Raw genomic sequence first — 16,958 nt, forward strand, 5'->3', positions numbered from 1 at the left:
CGTCACACAGATATTTTAATCCTCCTTCATGCTGGCAGCACATTACCATATGGAAGCAAGGAGGGCTGTTGCGACGCACCGCCACCTCCAGCTGAAAAAAAAGCCTTTTCTCCAAAAGATTTTCCTTTTCTCTACCCGAGCAAGACCTCTGGTGATGGCAGGACCCTTGTCACCCTCCCATATGTTATTAGGTGCTCTATTTTTAGCAACTATTATGCGAGTGCCTTGACGTCACTCCAGCGTGAATTAGCTCTGCTCAGCCACCTCCTCGCTGGCTGCTCCCGAGGGGTGGGCGGTGGGCTGCTGGGGGATGCTGAGCTGCAATTACATGACTCTGCACAGGGTCTCCATCCTCTTTCCATGTGACAGCCGGGTGGGAGATTAGAAGAATTTTACTTTTATATTCAACTCTGTTGGAACAAAAGCACAAAACGGCTCGTGCGGCTGTCACAGTAACCAGAGCCTTTCAGGCTCATGTATATGTTAAATGAGAATTTGTCAGTCTCCTCAGGTTTTTGCTGGGTTAGGTGGCTGCTGTGAGTGCTCTGTGTGACAGGCACGAGGGGACAAACCCTCTCTCCCGTGGTTGTCTGGACAGCGCTCCCTTTAGCAGGCGGCTGTTCTGAGACAACTTCAGCCAAGAAGAGCTCGGGCTGAATGGTTGCTAAATTATACCTGAAAAGAAGAAAAGAAGAAGCCATAATGTGTTTATATTTAGTTCAGAGAACTCTGGAGGGGAAAGTGAAAGGGAGCAGGTAGGTGTGAGAACAGGAGGGCAAACAGCACTAAAAGGACTTTGGGATTTCTCCTTGCTCTGTCAGGACTGCCGCTCCGACAGCTCCCTTTGAAGTTGTCGGACAGCATGTTGTTTAAATCATTCAAGTTTAAAGTTTAAATAGATCTCTAATCCAATTTGTGTGGAAGCAATTTCCTTCCAGAAAACAGATTAGTCCTCTCCAGACTGCTCTGCTCAGCTACCCACCCGAAAGTTAGCGGAGCAGAGGCATGGCTTGTGTGCTGATGAGAGGCAAGGAGAGAGCTTCCAATCAGCCTGCTTCCTTCCTAATTGCAAACTTTAAAACCCAGCTGATTTTGCACGTCCTACTAACAATTATAAATAGCTGCCATTCAAAATAGCAGAAGAGTGATCCAAGCAGCTTTGCTTTAATGTAGCATCTTGCTGGCAGGTTCTACCAACAGTAAACAAACAGGATCTGTAAAGCGGTACACTGACATCACACCAGCATCATCGGGGTTTTGTGTTTTTTAACATTGCAGCAGTGAATTTTCTTAGAGAGCACATGATTCTTCCTCCAGCAAAGACCATGTTGGGAACTCACCGTCTTGTCGATGTAGCGTTTTGCATAAAGCTTTTTTGTTTTTTCCAGCAAGTCCCTCGCGCCATAGTATCTCCGAGTGGAGGATGCAGAGCATTGCCAGGGATTCAGATGACAGCTCAGACGATGAATTCTTTGATGCACATGGTATGTGGAGCCTAAATCACAATCGTTTCTTCCCTGAAATGGTGGGGTAAGAGAACGGAAGGCATGAAGGGCGGGGGGTGAGCAGGGAAGGAAGCGAGACTTTTTTGCTTTGAAGCCTTTTACTTTCTAAACACGACATGCAGCTTCGATGCAGCTTCTTCCAGCATCACCCAGCAGACTCTTACATTAATGCAGCACCATTCCAGGTGCAATCTGAGCTGTTTGAGGGGATCTTAAGCAGTCTTAGCCCTAGGGGCTGTATTTTATTTGGTGCAAATGAGTGTGCTGAGATCCAGCAGTTCTAACTGGGCTGAGGGTGTGTCCTAATGATTCACTGTGACTGGTTATTTTTCTAATTTGTTTTTTAATCAGTAAAGGGTGTGATTAATTGTATTGTCTGGGCCTGAAGAGACCCAAATTTTCCTTTATTAACTCCTCAGTCTCCCATTCCAAGAAATACAACAGCGAATGCAGCAAGGTACTTCAAGTACTAAAATTAATCACTGTTGATTCCAGAATTCTCAAAGTAATTTTGATTATCTGTATTAAGAGAACACTTACATTTTTTTCCTCTGTGCATGCGTGTATGAAGAAGCTTTGTTCCACTGCACTCATTTTATATATATTTATATGTATATTGTATATATATTGTACTTAATGCAAATTTAAGCCTGAAGGGCTCCATCTCTATTGAAAACAGATGGACTCTCCTCCCAGCTGGTCTGATGGAAGCGAGAGGTGCATTATTTACTGATAGAGCTGGGAAATGCAATTGTTAAAAGATGCCACCCCAGTTTTGCAAGGCAGAATTTCACTGATGCTCAGCTGAAGTTCAACCTCCAGAAATTGATAGTATTGTGTTCCAGAAGAGTTCTCCCATGAGTGTTTAGGCATGGGTCTCAAACAGTGGGGTAGAAAGGGCTGTGTTAGTATGGTGACCTGCACAACAGCAGCTGAAATGGTTGGGACACGTCATTTGGGATAAATGCGTGTCGCCTGCCGGGAAAGGGAAGGGCCAACTTCGTTTAAGTATCTCTATTTATTAACCTACACAGCATTACAACAAGTGAGGGATTTATTGGAGCAATATACATACAAGGGAAGAGGAGTGAGTCATCCAAACGGCACCATCGCTATCCACATGCTTTTTGCCTTTTTAATTACTCAGTAATAAAACAGAGATGGAGACAGCTCTGCCTGGGATCCAGGACCCCGGGGAATCCCTGGTATGCTCCTAACAGGCCTGGGAAGGGGATTAACAAAACTGAGCCTGTGCACCTCTGTTGCAATACTTACAGGGGGTTGCTTAGAGTAAAAGCAGCTGCGAGTCTCTGCGTACGCACAGTTTGTCCTCTGCAGTCAGCATGGTCGAGTTGAAAAGTCTCCCGAAATCTGGTGGGATTTTGGCTCATGAGTCAAAGCCTTGGCGTGTGTGTGCAGCTGAACAGAGCCCCATCCCCGGGAGGAACCTCTTGGTGCCCCTTGGCCCGCAGAGACTGCGGGTCTGTGAGCAGGGATGAGGCTCTGCTCACAGCTCATCCTGCCAGGATCGGATCGGTACCATGGGAACTGGCAGGGCTCAGGATGTGAGTCAACAGCAGCAGAGTTCCTCAGAAGTGCTTCCCATACACACACACACACACATTTCCTCCAGTGCAGTGGGTGTAACCTGAGCCCCAGAAGATTCCTTGTCTCCAGCTTCCCACTCACCCTCGTTCACTGGTAAAGATAGTGACAAATACAGTAATATCGAATATCCATCCTGTAATAAATGCTAATAATGGGAGTAATATCCCATTCAGGGATCACTTGAGCAGCAGTAAGGGCTGTAATTAGACCTCTCAAGGAATTAAGTTTAATATTTAGATTAAGTTGCTGGAGGAGCTTTGAGTGCAATCATCCTCTTAATTCTCTGCCAGCACGTGTGTTCCAGGCCTGTGCTTTCCACTTGCTCTGGACAGGCAGTTCCACACTCCTGTGTGCAGGGAAATTGGGATTTGCTCAAATTTTTTCCATGGCTGAAAAAGGAAATGGCATGCTGGTGCAAAATTTCCAGGTTGCTCTCTTTTTATGGTCAAAGTTGAAATAGAAACTCCTAAAAATAATCGGGCTTTGCTTGGATCTTCTCTTAGTGCCCTTCATACATTTTTTTTTAAGCTATTGCTCAGATTTGCTGAAAAGATTAACATATTTCATAACCTTTTTTTGTTCCCCATTGTGGGATTCTTCCAGCTAATTATTTTCTTAGTAACTATACAGCAATAAGAAAGGGGAAATCCTAGTCTGGGACTCTGAAGATTGCAGCTTTTAGATCTTCAAGACATCTGTAATTACTGCTGTTATTACGCTTATAACTCTTTATTAAATTTACAAGTCCAAAATTTTCAGAAAAGACATACTAAGCACAGAGGTATAAATAAATTAGAAAGCACTTAACCATCATAGCAGCAAAAGATACTCAATAGAAAAAAGAAGACAAAGGAGAGCTCCCCTTTGTGTGTCTTTCCTTTTAATTACACTTCTAAGAACATAATGTTTTTGGGACCCTTATTCTTTATTGACAATAGTTGAACTGAGCCAGGGGATTTGGAAGACACAGAGGTAAGAAGGAAAGGCACATCTGTTCTCTGTATCTCGCCTCTTGAGGAAATCAGCCTGGGGAGTTCACATTCCCTTTTTTGCTCCAGCCTTTTTAGGTGTTTGGTCCTATAAGCAGCAGTGATCCTTGTCCCTTCTTCCTCCAGAGAAATCCCACAGATCTCAAACAGGGCTGGGAGGATCCCAGTGGGAATCCTTGCTTTGTCCTCTCCTGTGCTGGAGCATTCTGGCTGCTTCAGCACTATCAGAGAGAATGACAAGACAAAGGCAAAACATGGTACCTTAGATAGTAGCATTAAAAATCCAGATTACTTTTTTCCATGTTTTAGGAGTCTTGTTTGTTTAAATCATGCAACTGAAACGTTTTGTTTACTTTTCAAAAGGTGCTTTGATTTCTATATAAGAAAAGCTGGTAAAGTATATGGTTTATTTTGACTTAAGCTACCCAAATGTGTGTAGATTCCACAGAGTTGTGGGTTTTATTTAAAATTCTGTTTTTTTGCTCTTTTCTGTATACATATATTTGTGTTTGTGACTCTCAAAAAATCTGTTTTTTAAAGAGGACTTGTCTGACAATGAGGAAATGTTCCCGAAAGAAATAACCAAATGGAGTTCCAACGATCTGATGGATAAAATTGAAACCCCCGAATGCGATGATGTCCAGGGTAATTCTTTTCCAAGTACAAACTGCATGTGCTATTTTACAGTATTTCCAGGCAATTGTCACAGCCTCATTGTGAGCAAGGTAAAACTTGTTATCCTTGTCTCACAAAGGGAGAAGCTGAGACTGAACATAAAAATGACTGCCCAGTGCTGCTGGAAAAGATTTGCTCAGTGGGAGCTGGGATAGCTTTTGATTCTCTTTTATTTTCCACCTTGGTTTGGCTCCTTTGTGTGACAGCCAGGATTCTCTCATATAATGATGAAATATCCCAGCTCTGTCTCAAATTACTTGAATTTCCCCTGGCCCTTCTTTCCTTTTGCTCCACCCTTTGTTCCTGACTGTATCTGCCTCAGTTTTATTTTCTGCTCATCATTATGAAATGGTGAAAGAAAGCTGTAGCTCCTCAACCAGAGCGATTCACGGTGGAAGGTGACATTCAGGCTTCTTCTACAAAGTCAGTCTGTGTAGGCACAGATGTAGGAATACATCAGATCTCTCCTCCCCAGCATAGTTCAAGCAATTCCTTTTATTTTCCCACAAACCAATCATTTCTGACAGTCGTGCAGGGATTTCCCATTGTTGCCATCCTTAATAAAGCAGCAGTACCAGATCACTGTAATGAGAGAAGAGCTCACTAATGTCCTCAGCTCTTAACCAGGTTATGAGAAATTGCTGGAAAATAAATGACCCAGCATTGCCCAGGCTTCTCAGGTGGAAGGAGGCAGGAAGGAGGGAGAGGATGATTTGATTAAATAATGAAGGTGATGTGAGGCATTGGAACAAGAGTGTCTTTATGGAAGAATGTCTTTGCCAAAGAGCGTCTGGCAGCGGTGACGTTTTACACCTCTGTGCTTGCAGGTGATTTGTACCAGGAAACATCAGCAGAGTACCACGTTGGCTCCAGCGTGGAGAGGCTCAGCATCATTGAGGTGAGTGCTTTGGCTTCTTGTAAGATCCTTTGCTGCTGGAATGTCTCTGTGTGAGATAAAAGGGTCCCTTTGCTGTGAGCAGTGTCTTGCCTCCATGTGCTGCTGAGCCCCAGTAACACCTTTGTGTGTCCTTCTGTAATTCAGATTTAAGGGATTTTTCACCCATCTTTTGAACATCATATAGAAAATGCTGTGTAGTTTGCAGGCAGCATCAGGTATCCAGCTAAAAAAAAACCTGGTAATCCTGTGGGGATCAGAGCAGCTCAAGGCTGGGTAGAGCTGTCCTGCAACGCCAGGTGAGCAAGTGTGGATGTGGAAGTGGGAGAACATGTTCCTGCAGCACCAAGGTGCAAAGAACAGCACTCAGCTGTAGTACACAGCATGGAGCTGCTCGGGGCCTTGTTTGGAAACCAATTATAGCACTCTGTCAGTACTCTGGGCAAAATAATAAAGAAATAACACCACACTGACCCAGTCCAGCTTTCTAGACTTCTGAAGTTCAGAGTCCTGTTGAGACACCTCGGGCTGGCTGTTCTCATCCTGCCCTTCAGCAGCCGCCTGCCTGTGCTGCAAAGGTGGTGCAGCTGCTTTGCAGTGCTTACATTGTGTCTCAGTGGTCCATCAAAGGTCATGAGTTTTGGAATTACTGTCTGTGCCAGGCTCTAAGTTTAGGGTAGTTTGGCTTTTCCATAATAGACTGAGAGCTCGAGGCCATGAGGAGAGTGAGTGGCTGGGAGGGAAGCAGCTCTGACCACCTCAAAATAAGCAAGTCACAGCCCTAAGATTTCTCTTGGAGCTCAAGATGGTGTGGGAAACTTGTCTTCTTCAGAAGGCTGTGAAAACTCAACCCCCCCCTCCTGTTTCTGCCTTCATTTTAGAAAAAGACTTCAAAGCAAGATGAAAAAGACAGTTATTTGTAGTTGCTCACAAGCTGTCTGCTAAAATAGTATGAAAATTCAGTGCCACCAATTGCAGTGATTTTCAGGTTAAAAGCTTCCCTCACCCAAAGGTGGTTCAGGATTTAGGTGTTTGAAGAGGCTTCAGATCTTAGAAGGAAGTTCTAAATAGTTATCTCCACCCTTAAGTTAATCGGCAGTTCCCAACTTCCTTCAGAGCAGCGGGTAATGAACTGAAAGGTGCCTCCAAATCACTACTGATAAACTTCTGCACGACCTGAGCTTGGTGACTCACGTTGTTCTCCAAATGAACACTTAAAATACTTGTCTGGAAGCAGAAGAGGTGCTGAGATGCTTGAGGGCTCCTCCTGTGCCTCCACCCAGGGAAGGGTTCACTGTGCAGGTGCTAAAACTGGAGTCAGAGGAGGTTTAAAGAGCAGACATGAATACAGTGGAATGGTGCTAAATAATTCAAGGACATTCTTATGCAGGAGGTCTGGAAAAATCGTTATTACAGACTTGGATGAGAATTTTAATACTTCTGGTGGGCTGTGTAGTAAGACAAACTTTAACATTATCTGGCAAAAAATGAGATCTAGTTGTTAGGCTACTAATGTGTGCCTGGGCATGCTTTCCCCTCACCAGCAGGTCTGTCAGGGACTCAATCACTGCTCAAAGGACAACAGGTGACTGAAGATGCTAGAATTAGAACAATTTGCTGAATGGAAAACACTGCTGCCTTCCAGCCTTTCCTTACTCCCTCTCAATGGCAAGAGGGAGTTGCTCAGGATGATCTCAGATGTTGTCTCTGCTAGCACAGGGGTCAGGTACAGGAGGGTTTGCACAGATCTCACGAGTGTGGGATGGAGGATTTGAGTCCATGTGGGAGCTGTAAACACTGAAAGCCCTGGTAGCAAATATATATTAAAAATAGTTACTGCTCTGTTGTGCTACAATATGTGCACATGGATGTTCTTGTACCTGCCTGGGCCACCAGGACTGGGCTTACAGCTCTTCTGGCAGGGCATTAATGATAAAGATACAATTCCCTCCTTCCCACAAGTTATACCCTCTCTGTTTAGGCAAAGAGTTGATTTGACACAATAAGCAAATCAAAGACAGATTAAAATCCCTCACTGTGTTCATGCAGCAGTCTCCCAGCCACATGCTGGCCATTCCTTGGGTTATGGGGTCATGAACTTTTTTCTTTAGTTCCTCTCTTGCAACAGTTTAAGCAAATCTGAAGTCTTATTTATAACTTCTGTGGTAGGCAAACATGTAATGACTGATCTTCCCACAACTTCTCAGTAACTTGCCACTTGCTGACCTGTTTGATCTCATTTCTTAATTTTGCTGAATGTGTTTCACTGCCAACTGCTGCAGCTGAGCTCAGCACCCCACAAAAAGCAGCACCCATCTCTTATTTCCACCCTAATATACATAAGGATGTCTTTACTGCTGCCATGTTTTACCTGGATTTTATGTAAGATTTTTTTGTAAGATTTTATGTAATTTTATGTAAGGTTTTTTTTTTTTTTTTGACTCTCAGCATTCCTTCTGCTTCTGACAAGTCAGACTGAGGCTGTGTGTGCATTTGTGCATGCACAAGTGTAGGATAAGAGACCTGGAAGGACTGCCCAGGTTCTCAGCATTGTATTGTGGTGTATCTAATAGCTTTTGCAATAAATTAATTTGCCATAAATTAAGCACAAGTCACACCGCTTTGAAAAATGAGCATTTCTGTGTGCTCTCCTCCATCCCCACCTAGGATGAATCAGTGCAGCCATTAATGCAGCCAAGTAAAATCCACGTCCTCCTCTTGGTCCTCCATGGAGGGAACATCCTGGACTCAGGAAGTGGTGACCAAAGCTCCAAGCAAGGGGATGTCAACACCATCACGACCGTGTTCGACACAGTGATGAGGGTGCATTACCCAGCTGCTCTGGGACACATTGCCATCAAACTTGTCCCTTGCCCAACCATCTGCTCCGAAGCTTTTTCCCTGGTGTCTAGGTAAGTTGATGCTGTTTTATCATGGAGTGGGGGTTTCTGGGGGGGTTGTTTTGTTTTATTTGTTTCCCTGACATGATCTGCATGTAGCACTGAGAGCTCTGACCCTGCTTTGAGAATGCATTTATTAATGTACCAGCCAGGCATTCAATCTCGATTTCATACTTAGCTGCAGTGAATACAGTAATCATGCAGCACAAGTTCTGAGATTGATTTATTCTAATTAATCCAATAAATACTAAGGATTTAATTCCTTGTCTGGGGGTTGTTCTGTCAGTGTAAGTATGTTGTCCTTGAAGATTTACGTTTGATGGGAGGGAGAGATTTATTAAGCTCTCACCCATTCACTGAAGAATAAATGGCCTTTCTGTCTTGAGGCTTTTTTTTTATGAACCACAACACTTGACTGTGCTGCCTGCAAGTTGTTTTCCCCATGTTCCCCATACTGTCTCTTGCCCCCTCCAGCCTCAGCCCATACAGTTATGATGAGGGCTGCCTGTCCAACAGCCAGGATCACATTCCCCTCGCTGCGCTCCCCCTGCTCGCCACGTCCTCCCCGCAGTACCAAGAAGCTGTGGCCACTGTCATTGTCAGAGCCAACCAGGCCTACAGTGAGTTCATCAAATCCCAGGAGGGCACCTCCTTCAACGGCCAGGTGAGCCAGGGGCTGCTCAGTTCACAGCCAGAGGAAGAACAAATGAAGCAATTTCCTTCGGAAATTCTCTTTGCCTTAAATCTCTCAGGAGGATGAAAACATGACAGTGTTGGTCTGCAATAAGGAAATGTTGTGCTTTCCATTTCTTTCTTTCTGAGAGGGAGAGATTATTGCTTGTTCACTGTCCTGAACCTTTGGGATTCAAAGCAGAGACTGAGTCTGTGTTCAGAAATGAAGCTCCAAAACTGTGAAGTAAATCAGGTTTCAGCATGACACACCTTGCCTGAGCAGGAATGCTGCCTTTGTCACTAAACATGGTCTCTTCCTCATTCCAGACCTAGGCTGTTTAAGCATTCCTGGCTTTAAAGGACATCCAGCAGCTCATGCCGGAGCTGTTGCGTCCATGGGTTTATTTTTTTGAGGCTGTGCAGCTGCTGCACCCCTTGAAGAGCATGACTGGGCCTCACACCTCTGAGCAAAGTGACTCCCTGGCCCCATGAGGGCAGAGACATCGGAGGAGGTGTCACACTGCACTGCAGTCGTGTGGTTTATCCACCCTGAGTTTCTTCCCAGCCAGCTCTCTCCTGCCCAGGGATCTTGGTGCTTTACTGTGCCTGTCTGCTCCTTATCCCCTTGGGATACAAATGGGCAGAAGCTTCCCTGAGATAGCACGGGCAGCTGGCAAGGGGGATCCAGCTTGGTTTCTGCAGTTAGCACCAGGATCGGGGCTCTGTGTTGCTGTCCTGTCACTCCAGTTGGCTGGTGGGGACAGTCAGGACACCTGAGCTGTGTGAGAGAATGGGAGTCTGCAGGCAGTGATGGATTTCACTTGCTGAACAGTTTACTGATGAAGGTACTGGGCATCCTGTTACTCCAGCTTGTCCAACTGTTAGTTCTGAACTGGAGTCAAGGGTTTGTTTTTTTTTTTTTAATTTCCTTTTTATTCCTCCTTCCTGCTTCTGTTTCCTGTCTCAGGTCTGCTTGGTAGGGGACTGTGTTGGAGGGATCCTGGGATTTGATGCCTTATGCTACAGCAATCAGACTGTGTCTGAGAGCCAGAACAGCAGTCGGAGAGGGAGCGTTGTGAGTGTCCAGGTAATGCTTGGCTCCCAGTTCCTCCACAGACCCTGCTTTTAGTAAGGATCTCCTGAAACAACAAAGACTCTCTTCCTTATCAATGGCAGACATGTCTTAAGGTGTATATGCGTGTCAGTTTGGGTGTGTTTGCTCTAAAAAGGGATGTATCACCCTCTGATGTGAAGCATCACCCACACTTCAGGAAGTGATTGAGCCTGAGACTCTGTATTGGCCTCAACTGGATGTTGGGGTAAATGGGGAAGGGAGGATAGGAGGGAGGTAGATGTATTCTTAGGTGGATGTATTCTTAATTCAGCTAAATCCATACATTTCAAATCCCAGGATACGGAGCTTCTATCTCCTGGAATAACAGTGAACAACAGCCACTGTTCCAGTGGCTCTAATCTGGAAACCAGCAGACACCTCAGCAGGAGCAACATTGATATTCCTCGTAGCAATGGAGAAGATCCAAAGAAGCAGCTGCCAAGAAAAAGGAGTGATTCATCCACTTATGAACTGGACACAATAAAACAGCATCAAGCCTTTCTTTCAAGGTAAGATTTAAGGTTTGGAAGGAACAGATCCAGAGTGTCCTGGAGTTGAGGGTGGTGTATCTGTAGAAATTGCTTTGTCATCGTGTGATAAACAAGGTGGAGGAAAACAATTTAGATTAGAGGGTTATCAGTTGCAGTGTGTTGTATATGCAAAAAAATTAACAGCTTTTTTGCTGAGTGGCACTGAGAGAATCTTGCTTCTTTACTGCATCAGTGTTGCAATGGCAAGAAGCCCTTTGAGCTGTTGTGTGACAGCCAAGGCAGTCAGGGAACTGCTGCTTTGCAGTGCTCCAAGTGTGGGATGGAAAGAAAGCAAATGGAGAAATCGTGTTAGGGAACTCGGCGAAGCAGAGCTGGGAACCCAGTGTTGTATTAATTTTAAAGCATCTCTGAAATCTGATTTTGAGTTACTCTGTCCCCTGCCAGGGCTGCTTCATTGCACCAAGGACATGTTTCAAATTTGTTACTTACTGTTGAAGCTCCCAATATCACATTTTTAAACTTTTTCAAATGGACATTCAGAAATGTCTTGTTAATATAACCTATGGAATTTTCACAGCAGTCTATCCATTGCCACTGGTCATTCAGGGGTTATTTCTGTAAACCCAGAAGATTTTTCTGACTGAATCTTCTTCTTCAGCCTCTGGAACTGGACAGCCCAGACCTTTTTCTCCTGCAGGCCTGGAGGAACTGCAATAAATATGCTCTTAATCCCCCTTTTCTCACATCCCAGGAACTGGGGAGCAGTGTCCCCCACAGCAAACCCCATTACCTGCATTGCAGCTGTGTCCAAGCCTGTTCCTTTTGCCCTGTGCTGAGCTGAAGGCTTCCCCTCCATTTCTCCCCCTCCATCACTACTTGGAGTCATTGTTTTAGCACAGGGATTTGTGTTTTCCTGCCATGTCAGGGCCCCTCTGTAAATGATTTATAGGAGAGAGAAGGTATCAAAGTCAATGTTGTTGGTGCGCAGAGATAGGATATTCAGAAAGACAGCTGCATTTACAAAACCCACAATAAGGTTCTTGGCTATTTCCAGCAGGTTAATAAAAGGCAATCAGGCTCTTGTTCTTGCCTCCTCAAAACAGTCTTCTGTATTACAGGGAAAATATGAGTTGTGCAAAAATGTACTGATTCTCCTCCTTGTTATTGACCTCAGGGGCACAAACTCAGTCAAGGAAATCAGGCTGGCATCTTCATGCATTTTTACACCTATTTTAGAATAAGTGCTGGGCCTGATGTGGATAATGGATTGCTCATTTTGTTGCTCCATATAGCTTTGTGCTGGTCCTTCCTGTTCCATCTCTGAAGGGCTCTGCCTGCAGAACATGCAGCACTTGTGGGTCCCTGGCAAGAGCTGTTGGGATTCAGTGGGGTGACAGATTGGTGCATCTTTACTTCTTAAGAGTTTTATGTGTTTTTAAACCTCCATTTAGACCTTGGGCTAAAAATTAGTCTCTTCCCAGAGCTCAGGACCAGGATTCCCTCAGGGAAAGGAGCAGGTTGGATCTGCAGTAGGAGCTCTCCCTGCATCTCTCACTCAGCTCTAGGGGGCAGAGGGGGCTGGGGAGCAGGGATTCACCTCATCCCTGCTGCAGGACAGGCTGGGGAGCAGGGATTCACTCATCCCCTCCTGCATGTCAGCAGGATGTTGCTCCCACGCCCATCCCTGGACCTTGTTCTCCCAGCCAGCGACAGCAGAATGCCCTGTTGGCCTCTGCCATCAAGGAATGATTTTTCCCAAGCTCTGGTGTGATGTGGCTTCGAGCAGGAGGTTGGCAGAACAGAGCCAAGTTTTCCTCCAGGGCTCGGCAGACGGGCAGCCTGGCACTCAGGGACTTCTCTGTCCGTGCCCACTGCAGATTTCAGCCTGTGCCAAAGACACTCATTTTTATTCATGTATTAGACCTACCCACTTCTCTGGGATAATGCCCAGCAAGCCAGAGCAGCATCTGGAGATTACAATCACACATTTATTTTTAAATTCAGTCCTTCTGCACAACTACATTATTTCTGGCTGTGCCATACTTGCATTATTGTAAATGAGTTGATTTGCTTCTGAAATCCATAAGCTCTTGTTTAATTAATGCACATAGTACATCTGCTGCCTTTTAAAGGGAGAGCAGGGCACTGTAGGTTGCTTGGAGCATGATGGATCCAGAGTTCCCCTTTGCTCTCATTTCTTTTGATTGCTGAAAAGATGATACCAAGTTCCTGGCAAAAGGAGTGAAGATGCCCAAATTGCTCCATGCTGTGCCTGCTCTGCTTCTCCCCTTCCCCATGAAGAGATGCTGTGGGAAGCTGTGTGGAATACACCAACCACCCTCTGCACCCATCCTGCTATGGGGATAGCTTCTCCTCCAGTGCCTTTGTTGGAATCCAGTCACTGTCACCCTGCCTTCAGTGAAATTGAGCGTGTTCTAAATGACTTTGCCTTCTTCACACACAGCAAACTCACTGCGTTGCATCTTGTTAGCTAAAGCAATTGTAGCTCCACCGAAGGTGCCTTGTTCTCAGAGCTGTTTCAGGGCTGTGCAGCTCGGCACTCTGATCTCAGGCAGGCTCGTTCACATCACAGGAACAGGAACAGGCTCGTTTTAGCTGTCACTGCTGTAACCTCCCGTGCCTCCCGCTTTTGACACCGCTGTTGTGACTCCCCGTGATGTGTGTGTGTCTAGCATAAGTAACTTATCATTGCCTGGCTGGGAGCCGGGAGAGCAGAGCCGTGCGTGTGTGCAGCTCCTGGGGGAACGTGACAGCGCAGCAGGAGCAGGAGGAGGCTCAGCATCCTTTGGGAATGGTGTTCAGCACGGGAGCTGTCTCTGGAATGATGCGTTCCTTATTTGCCATGGCAGGAAAGCAAAGTCTGCTTTTGAAACCCGGTGTTCTTCCCCAAGGTGTGAGCTTTTGCGGCCGCTCCTGAGCTGAGTGGCTGTGTCTGAGGGGTCTGTGAGCAACTGCTCTGGTGCTGAAGATGGTGGGAACAGCCCTGTTTTGGGATCACAGCAGTGCTGGGCTATGATCTGCCAGCAGAAGTGTCCTCAGAAATGGCCTTGATGAGCCAGAGCTGTTGCACATGAGGATGTGGCAAGAACTGGTCACCACCCGGGGTTTTGTTTTGGGGCCACAGAGCCAGCAGGGGACTGCTGGAATTGTGTCATTCCCGACTCCAGGCCAGTAAACTCTATCCAACCCAACTCTAATGGTATCCATTTCTCCTACATGTTTTCTAGAACCTGTTCTGATGTTTTTTGAAGTGTTTGCAAACACCCTCTTGAGGCACCACTGGTACTGCCTTCAACTCTCTGCTTCTAATTATAATGAGATAACCCACTACAGCTGCCACTGGAATTTGTACAACCTGGAGAGCAAAAGAATTTTCAGCTTCATGCTTTTGGATGGGAATAGAAGCATCTCACCCTTTGGGGAACCAAATGATCAGTGCTACACATCTGTCATTTCACTTTTCCACATCTAGACTGCAAAGAAGCAACTCTCACCAATCCTGGGAGTGGAGTCCCAGGATTTTCACCTAAACATTCCTGCTGCTTCTTCTTCAGTGTCCAAGGAAAATATGAATTTAAATCTCTGTGTTAAAACCTGTGCATTTCCCAGCCTATACAACATAGAGGTGGAATTTTGCAAACAGATTTGACACCTGAGAAAGGGAGGAAAAGCTGGACATGTTCTATATAGTAGCAGCAACCACAATTTTGACTCCTTAAAGAAAAAACACTTTGAGGAGATGGTGTGTAAATGAACTCCCCTGAAGCTTGGATTTGTACATTTAAATGATGCCAGTGCAGTGGGGTCATTGTGGGTTGATTAGCACAATTCCTTCCCTGAAGAGATAAAAATTATATCCACTGTCAATCAGTAATCCAGGCTTTAATTATGAAAACGTAGTGAAAATATACTTTGGACTTTATTTTCTGTTCTTGTCCCAGTTTACATTCTAGTGTCCTGAGAAACGACCCCACATCCAGGCGATCCAGCAGCTCCACGATGTTGGATGGAGGAAATATTGGGAAGTTTGACTTTGAGATCACAGACTTCTTCCTCTTTGGCTCTCCCTTGGGTCTGGTGCTTGCACTGCGGAAAACTGTAATTCCAGCTCTTGACAGTAAGTCCTGGTGCAAACTGCTCCCTTGGTGGGTGGTGTAAGCACCTCCTGCTGCACTTGCAGGAGTCTGGTTAAACCCAAACATTTCCTTATCATATTTATTGCACCGTAAAGAAGCAGATCTCTGTGTGCTCTATGCACCACTGATCATACCATTTCCAAACATGAAAAGTGCTGAGCAATTCTTGAGTCTGTAAACATAATAATAAATTGTTTCAGTTGACTAAACTAGGAGATGAGGAAGATGATAAATCTCTTGCAATTTTGTAACCCAACAGTTGTCCTTTTTAGAGACAAATATTTACAGTATCCTAACAAGTAACATTTTGATAGTTGAGGGATTTTTTTTCTTTGTCTTTTTAGTTTTTCAGCTCAGACCAGCTTGTCAGCAGGTCTATAACCTGTTCCACCCTGCAGACCCATCTGCTTCACGCCTTGAACCTCTTTTGGAGAGGAAGTTTTACCTTTTGCCCCCCTTCAGTATTCCCCGGTACCAGAGGTTCCCGCTGGGTGATGGCAACTCTGCTGTTTTGGGTGAGTCCCTCTGGATCCACATTATCTGTTTAAAGGATTACAGCCACATTTTACGTGAAGTTGTCAATGCAGTTGGAAATGGTGAGAAGGAGAACTGGCCCTGTAGCATTAGCCTTGTTCCTGATTTACCAGAAGAGGATTTTTTTTCCCAGTGAAATCAGTGCCTTGTGTCCTGTGTGCTCTCCGTTTGTTATACAAGCACCTCCAGCTGCTGAGGGTCATGAGGTGGTGACCTCTCTTTAAAGGCCTCTGTTTTACACCTAGACTGGTGCTTGTAACTGTGAGTGAATGAAACACAATTGAGTTGGCAGAATTTTGGACTTGGAGGGCCAGAGAAGACTGGAGGGAGCAGAGTCTACAGTGAGATGATGATTTATTTACTTGTTTGCATCCCATTTGTCTAATATTTGTATCATGCAGGACTAAATGAAGAAGACTGTATATCTAGAGCTGGATAATTCTGGTGATCCTCTGCATCATTTTAAAGTCAAAAATCCAAAGAAGTAGCCTTCTATATGTATCAGTGTCTTCAAATATTATAGTTTCTCAGTCTAGAGGTCTGATTTGTTAAATGGGCACAAACTAAACCCCATGTTTAATGAAGTGAATAAAATGCTTTCTGCAGGCCCCACTCAATTGTCAAATTTAGCCAAGATCTTGCTGCAACACTTTAAAAATGGATCCACCCACAACTGCATTTGTACCCATGCCAGTTACAACAGCTCAGGGAATCTATAGCAACTTGAAGAGCAATTTGCTTTTTGGGTGTATTCTAGGTATCAGTTGCAAGGGGCTTATTACAGCTAAACATCTTAACTTTTTTCTCTTAAATACATTCCAAAGCCCCTGTTCTCAGTGAACCCAGAGGTAGAGGCCCCATTGACACTAAACCTGTGTTCTGCTTATCATTCTGGACAGCAGCAGGAATATTAGAGCCTCCCTGGACCTCTGAGTTGGCTGTATTTGGAGAGACACTTGCTGTGCAGTGAAGTTAAACAGCAATTAGCTCTCTATGAGAAGGACAGGGTGATTGCAAAACCTCCAGGTCTGAGCCTTGTTATTTTAAGAGATACTGCTCTGCCTTGATGAATAAAACTGGCAAAAAAACAGTTTTAAATTCTCTTTTCCTGTAAGACAAAGGCTCTTCATTTGCTTATCAGAAAGTAACAGGCCATTCCTTTTCATTAGAGTCCATGTTGTGATGGACACATTACCCAGAAGGACTAACCATGATTCACCAAGCTGCTCCTGAAGTTAGTGTTCACTGGAGGGCACTCCACAAAAGTTAATTGCTGCTATAATTAAGCTGTATGTTTTGCTGATCATGTAAAATTCAGGTGCTCAGTTATAATTGGTTTTGTACAAAACCTTGTGTAACACTGCTTGTGCACATCTCCTCATGCAGGTAGCTTTTTTGGAAGACCACAATTCAGAAAG

The 16,958-nt window shown here is 44.9% G+C and overlaps 1 protein-coding gene across 5 annotated transcripts in view; it reads left to right on the plus strand.

Annotated features, from left to right (window-relative positions):
- Positions 1 to 16,958, plus strand: part of PITPNM2 (phosphatidylinositol transfer protein membrane associated 2) — a 60,161-nt gene that overhangs the window by 26,027 nt on the left and 17,176 nt on the right. For 3 of the 5 annotated variants that reach the window (XM_062504353.1, XM_062504354.1, XM_062504356.1), the window contains exons 6-14: positions 1,389 to 1,484; positions 4,643 to 4,747; positions 5,605 to 5,675; positions 8,340 to 8,584; positions 9,047 to 9,236; positions 10,212 to 10,331; positions 10,656 to 10,867; positions 14,812 to 14,987; positions 15,351 to 15,521. In XM_062504353.1, the coding sequence (XP_062360337.1) occupies positions 1,389 to 1,484; positions 4,643 to 4,747; positions 5,605 to 5,675; positions 8,340 to 8,584; positions 9,047 to 9,236; positions 10,212 to 10,331; positions 10,656 to 10,867; positions 14,812 to 14,987; positions 15,351 to 15,521 (1,386 nt within the window). The remainder of the gene's footprint in view (positions 1 to 1,388; positions 1,485 to 4,642; positions 4,748 to 5,604; positions 5,676 to 8,339; positions 8,585 to 9,046; positions 9,237 to 10,211; positions 10,332 to 10,655; positions 10,868 to 14,811; positions 14,988 to 15,350; positions 15,522 to 16,958) is intronic. The other 2 variants (XM_062504357.1, XM_062504358.1) reach the window with 2 other exon arrangements.

The sequence above is a fragment of the Cinclus cinclus genome, chromosome 17 (assembly GCF_963662255.1).
Source record: "Cinclus cinclus chromosome 17, bCinCin1.1, whole genome shotgun sequence".
NCBI lineage: Eukaryota > Metazoa > Chordata > Aves > Passeriformes > Cinclidae > Cinclus > Cinclus cinclus.